General features: G+C 46.1%; 1 protein-coding gene across 1 annotated transcript in view; it reads right to left on the bottom strand.

Annotated features, from left to right (window-relative positions):
• Nucleotides 1-6,927, bottom strand: part of TXLNB (taxilin beta) — an 87,572-nt gene that overhangs the window by 32,216 nt on the left and 48,429 nt on the right. Inside the window, exon 4 of the mRNA XM_019527655.1 lies at nt 2,842-3,012. Coding sequence (XP_019383200.1) covers nt 2,842-3,012 — 171 coding nt within the window. The remainder of the gene's footprint in view (nt 1-2,841; nt 3,013-6,927) is intronic.

Genomic DNA, 6,927 nt, shown 5'->3' with positions numbered 1-6,927 from the left:
GGGGGGGGGGCAGGGGGGAAATGCACAGTACCAGAAGCAGCATCATGTTACTTTGGCCTGGTTCTGCAGTGTTTGTAAAGATTGGGCGCTTCAGTGGAGCTTTTAGCTAAAGCTGATTCAATCAGATATTGGATAAAAGTGCCAAAAAAGCCCCACTAAAGTGCCCTATTTCTATGGATGCTGGGAAAGCTAGGTGCAACTAACTCATTGCCTCTTCTGGGCATTTGCTGGGCTTGGGGTGGAAGTTTGCTGAGTTTAAAGTAAAACACTAGGTTTTTTTTCCCACATCTGCAAGCAGCCTGAAGGCGTGGCTTTCTAAAATGACCTTGTTAAACCTGTACAAACCTTTGAGTAAACACTTTTAAATCACTTTAAAAATGCCTTATATTGGTTTAATTTACAAGAGTAAAATAAACTGATAGAAACTATCTGAAAACAAAATTAAGTGTCCACAGAGAGGTTTGTCCTGGTTTGATTCAAGAGCTTTTAACTTTTAGCATGGTTTCTTTGTGTAGACAGGGCCATAGCCTCTCCTAGGCTAAGTACAGACAGTCAAAAAGCCTGAGGCTGAATAGTTTCAATCTTTGCAGGTCTCTTGCAAGCCCCAGTTGGGGGGGTGGGAACTGGTACTGGGCTGGGTGGGAGCATTCTCCTGCCCCCCCAGCCCTTTGGAGATAATGATAGTTGGTAAAGATGTGGGGCTAAGGGATCCCAGCCCAGGTATCTGGGCTGCAGGGGGAGACAGGGTGGAGGGGGCTTTCCGTCATGTGGTGCAGACCCCAGATAGGTCTCCTGTGCTGGGCGGGTGCATTTCCCCACCCCTGCAGCCTTTCCAAGGCAAGGGCAGCTGGGGGGTGGGGTGGGACTAAGGTGATTCCAGCCCAGCTCAAGAGTGTGTGTGGGGGGATGATAAGCCCAACAGAGAATGCTTTCCCTCCCTTTGTGCTGTGCAGACCCATGGTAGAAGGGCCTGAGGTACCTTCCCATGGCCCTCATCCCACTGTATTGCTAGGTACAAGCAGCGGCTTGGGAGCAGAGGCTTTACTGCTTCAGCTCTGTGACAGCGGGGGGGGGGCAAGCCCTGCTCTGCTCTGCTGGAGCAGACAACACAGCTCAGGTCTGCAGAGCATCCTGGGATGCTGAGGCACTATGAGTTAACTGGAATCAGGAGGGGATCTGGGACAGAAATTCCATCAACTGGTTTGACCTAAATCTGTTAAGTCTGACACTACCTCCAGGTTCATCTTAAACTGGTTTCAGCCATTTTGAAAGTCATTTATGTGCACTGAACTTCTGTTCTATTATAGGTATAATATGGTTTCTGATCACTTAAATCAGTTTATGTGTAACTTCTGTCCCTAGCCCAAGAAGCTAGTTTGCTAATGCTCCATTTTGATCAGCTTATAACTAACATTTAGCCAGGTACAGACATTACATTTTTACTGGTATAAGTGATCAGAAACCAGCCTATACCCATAAGGGAACAGAAATTTGGCACGCAAAGCTGGTCTATACCTGTAACAGGACTGAAGTTCAGAACACAAAACTGGTCTATACCTGTAACAGAACAGAAGTTTAGCACACATAGCCTGGTTTAAAAATGGCAGAACCTAGTCTAAGATTTGACCTCCCCCAAAGGGTGAATGTGCGTTCTGTTTGCTACTGATCTAAACTACGCCACTTACAGAAAACTCCATAATTCAGATCAATTCTGCCTCAGGCTTTTTGAATGTCTGTACCAAGCCTTTGAGTGTAGGCTCTGCAGGCCAGTTTCTCAGCTGGTGTGAATCAATGTGGCTCCATTAGCAGTCCATAAAGCGGTATTGATTTATATCAGCTGAGGTTCTGCATCTGAGACTTGAAGTCTGTTGATTTATGTAAACTTTATACAATATGTACCTACAAAAACGTTTTCCTTTGCATCAATAGATCAAAGCACAGAATTTTTTTGTAATGACCACAAGAACAACAAGTACTGTTACATCTGCTGTTTCTGTTGCTAATTCTTTCTGGTATGTTCAAATACCTGACTGAATGTTTACATTCAAAAGAAAATATATAGAGAATTAGACCTTTAAAGATATCTGGCTATGTTTCAGATTTAGCAAGCATCTAAATGGCATAATATATTAAGGAAGAGTGAGGCATAGTTTAAATCATCATACCCCTTAAATTTTTTTCTCTCAAACTCTTATTGTAAGTTCAGAATTTTTTTGTGCACCCAATCAACATTCCCCCCATCTTCAAGGCAAATCAGGCCAATGTCTTTGCTTGGTCAATATTAATTCCTCTTTTCCAAATATCCTACTATCCAAATTATATCAAGATACCTGAGAAACTATAGAGAATCTTTGGCAGAAAATCACCAGTGTGTGTGTGTGCGCATGCACATACATGCGTGTGCACACACACACACACACACACACACACACACACACACACACACACTTTAATTTGTACCTGTAGATTTACCAACACAAATTATCTACATAAATAATTTCTATATGTTTATACATTTATACACACACTTATTGCATCCAAATTTTGTGCACCATAAGGCTTATCTCACAATTCTGAGAGTGCAAAAATCCTATACCATTGCTGTAAAGAAAAGTTGGACTCTATATGAACTCTCATTGTAAAGTTTCTTCTTTAGGAGCTGTTTTAAGCAACCTTAATGTAAGTAGGAATCAAATGCACTGTAAGTAATTGTATATTGTGTACATTCCTGTAAAAATTATTTTCAGTGTGATGTTAGACCCGAATGAAAAGGTTTCTGAGCCTGCCCAGTCAGTATGGGGTTTATAGCCTGCTGTCTAATTTGAGAGGCCCCCTACTTACCTTGAGGGTTTTGTTGTGTCTCTGGAGCTCTCGACAGAGACTCTCAAGTTTGCTGCGGGCAAGGATGGCTCTGTTGTGCTCACTCTGCAGCTGGTCCTTCTCTTTGATGATCTGTGCCTGTCTCTTCTGCAGGTGCTTCAGTTTTTTCTGCTCGGCACGATGTTCTTCCAGCTAAAGAGAGAGGGGAAGTAAAGAAGGGAAAGAATACGTACAGAGGGCTTTCAGTTCAATCTCATTCTTTCATAAGCATTTAGAAACCTACTTATGTTTTTTAGCATCTATTGAAGAAAAGCAAACTACTTATGGTAAAATGACAAACCTACTTTCTACAATAGCCCAATGAATGGTGTGGAAGCATTGAAGGAGAATGAAGCAATTTTTAATACTCCATTCTCTTATTTCAACTTTTTCTTCTTCAGTCTGCCAGATCCAACTTTATTTTGAATACCTGGTTATTATCTTAGAGATGAAAGGAATCAGAACTCATGGCAGAGGTGATATCTTTTATTAGACCAATTAGATATTTGCAAAAAAAATTCTTTATTTGCAAGCTTTTGGGCACAAGCCCCCTTCTTCAGGTATAGGAGAGAGCAAAGATTGTAAAAGTTCTCCTAGGTAGAAATGAAAATTCATATTTCATTTTCATTTCTACCTAGCAGAATTTTTACAATCTTTGCTCTCTCCTGTGACTGAAGAAGGGGGCTTGTGACCAAAAGCTTGCAAATAAAGAATTTTTTTTTTGCAAATATCTTGTTGGTCTAATAAGAGATATCACCTCTGCCCCCAATTCTGATTCCTGGTTATTATCTTAGTTTTTGTTTAGTTGTTTAAGACTGAGGCAATGACTGGAGACTCATGCAATGGGATTTGTGAGGGGCAGGCAGATATATCAGGAAAAGGAAAAAAGCTACATTTTCTTTCTTTTTAGGCATCTGTTAAAAGAAAGGCACCTGGAGATCAAGAATGTAGCCTCTCTGGGTGCGTACAGACAAGCACGCATATGCAGTTTGTGGCACCAAGAACCCATCTGCAGCCCTGCAAATTCACTCACTGCACATGCAGGCATTCACTATGCTGCTAATTTGCAGCACAGCAGTTTTTTTGACACCAGGATCTCCCAGTGTAAAAGGAAACTGTGCCAGAAAAAAGTGGGGCAGGACATGTAGCAGCAGTGTGTTCTGCCTGAAATGGGAGCCCGACTGGCCAAAGCCATGCTCCAGCTGCCAGTCAGGCTCTGCATGCCCAGATCATTGCCACTACAACCTTGGGAGGCCCCCAGGACTCCAGGTAAGGCTGCTGGGACTAGCCCAGGTGCTGGCCCCAGCCTCCTCTACCCCACCTGGGGCAGCTTGCTGTGTGCCACAATGTGTGTGCTGGGGCAAGTAGCAGCGGCACAAATATGTGCTGCTGCTATTTGTCCCTGGGGAAACTCGAGTTCCCGCTTGTGGGGAGACACTCTCTATGGGTTTTTGTTGTCACTGATGATATATCCTTCAGTTGTAAAAATTCCTTTAGAGCACAGGATAATAATACTGTAATGTAATGGCTGGTGTAAATGTTTGGCAGGAGTTTTCAAATATTTTCCATGGCCTAATTCTAACAAGTACACAGAAGCACAATTTTTGATTTCATATTTGGTAATAACTGATGCTGTTCCTTAGCTGACATTGCACATTCTACAAAAAAATTAAGCAATGCATTATTTGCACTATGCTGGTCAGTTATAGAAGTTACATGGTATTATTTCTGTTGTCTGACTGTCAGTTGACCTATGCAATGCCACAATACAATGCTGAGGTAATGATTACAGTGGAATAGAAAGTCTGAATTTCACAGCGCCTATTAGCATTTGAATGATGCTATAGCCATGATGATCCAGGAAATATGTGAGGGGCAAGGATTTCAGTGCATAATATCTTTAATTGGATCGACTGTATGGTTGGGATAGACTTAGACAAGCTTTCAAATGTAATGCAATCTTCTTCAGGTCAATACTATTAGTTATATAAGGCATCCGTTCAGGACCAGAAAAATACCATGTGACTAACCAAAGCAGTACAGACAGTGATTTATTTATTCAACTGTAAAATGCACAAGTCTTGATATCTACAGGTCAGCAATACGAAGAAAATGAAGAAATATGAACCCCCCATTCTTTTAGAGAAAGCATTCCTGCCCTAAGAATGTCATTAATAGTGAAACCCCTGCTATCCATAACCCCAGCAGCATAACTAAGGTAAGGTGATTGGAACAACAGCCCCGGGTGCCAACTTGTGGCAGGAGGTTGCAAAATAACAACACCTGCTGCCACAGCTGCATGTCTGCAGTGGCAGCATGAACAGCCAGAAGTCACTGTTGCTCTGTTGCACCTCTGCATAGGCGCTTGCAACACCTCAAATAGAAGCAGTGCAAATTTGAGCTGGAGCTTTTTGCCTCAGCACACGTGCCCGGACATGCACTTTGGTCTGGGGCAAATTGTGCCACTTGGGGCAAAAGAATCCCGCCTGGCTCCTCCTGGATATGCAGCCAGGGAGAGCTAGAACCCGGGGCCAGCTCCTGTTCTATCCCCAGCATTATAAAAAAACTTCCCTTTCCTGGCCCCATCAGTACAAAAACCTACCCTGTCAAGTAGCTCAGGGCTACTTGCTCTCAGGAGCTTCTGGGGCCCAGCCAGTTGGTACCTGGGGACACTAACCCTTGTGCCAGCTGAAGCAGCCCTGAGAGTTCCCTGCCAGTGGCCTGTGGCTACAGAGTTGGCCTTTGTGTGGCACTACTGCCATTTGTGCCCTTGCCTGGCCATCTGGGCAGCTATCGCCCGGAAGATGTTCCCGGTGTGGTGGCCTGCTATGAACGGTCAAAGCATGTCCTCCTGGCCCCAATTGGCCAGGAGTTCAGCCACAGCTAGCTGGGTCCAAGATGCCAGCTCTGAGCATGCTCCTCTGCTTGGGTCCTGCCACTTGCCTTCCTAGCAGGAATTTTGGTGCTCCCTATTTGAAAATTGAAAATCCCAAAGTCACTGTGTGAAATACCCCAAAATCCATGTTTCTCCACAATTAAAACAAAAAACCACACACACACACACACACACATATATATATATATAGAGAGAGAGAGAGAGAGAGAGAGAGAGAGAGAGAGAGACAGCAATCAGTTGGGCAATGTTTTATTGATATATCTATAGTGTTCAAGCAATTTGGAAGCCATAGAGCAGTTAAAGCTCCCTGTGACCCCTTCACTAACCAGGATATGGTGACAGATGCCCCTGTAGCCACAGTTCCTGCCAGCAGGTTTCATCCTGTCTGGCAGCTGGGCATGCAGGGTGTGTGCTGAGGGAATGTGGGGTTTGCAGGACAGGGAGAAGGGGGGTGGAGGGATGTGGGTGGCTGTGGAGGGATATGAGGGGCTGTGGAGTGTGTGGGTAGATGTGGGTGGATTGTGGAGGGACTGTGAGGGGATGCTGCTCAGGAGGGGTGGGCCCCTTGCTCCCCGCAGGGTGCACCCCCCTGCACAGCTCACAGACTGCCCCCTGCAGGCCTCCCAACAGGGGCCACATGGCCCCCACAGGGGCTACCACCCCCCTGCAAGGTCCACATACCCCACTCCCGCTTGCACCCCAAGCCTCCCCAGTGGCTACCTCCTGTCCCCAGCCTCCTGGCACTTAAAAAAAAAACAACAAAAAAACCCCCACATTGACTGGCAGCTGGTGTGGGGGGTCACTGGGGCCTTGTGGCTGAGCCACCCACGCAGCATGGGGGCAGCGAGGGGGCAGCAGGGTCCAGCCCTGGCTGTCTCACACCCGCAATCCCACTGCCCCATCGCATGGGTGTGGTGAGGGTCGGCAGGGCGCTGTGCAGCTCTGCACGCTGCTGGGCAGCTAGGGCCACTGTGACTGCCACACGGGGCCTGTGCTGCACGGTGGGGGGGCTCTGCCATGAGGCCCCAGTGACCCTGACGGCAGCAGCTACTGCTGGTGAGTGCGGGGCTTTTTTTTTCAACTGACGGGATGCTGGGGCCAGGTGAGGCAGTGATTGGGGGGGGGTCGGGGGGCAGGCGAGAGATGGAGCCAGGTGGGGCAGACATGGGGGG

Source organism: Gavialis gangeticus, unplaced genomic scaffold, assembly GCF_001723915.1.
Source record: "Gavialis gangeticus isolate Ggan-Ray unplaced genomic scaffold, GavGan_comp1, whole genome shotgun sequence".
Classification (NCBI taxonomy): Eukaryota; Metazoa; Chordata; order Crocodylia; family Gavialidae; genus Gavialis; species Gavialis gangeticus.
Note: the sequence above shows the minus strand (reverse complement) of the source record. Positions and strands in the feature narration are given on the sequence as shown.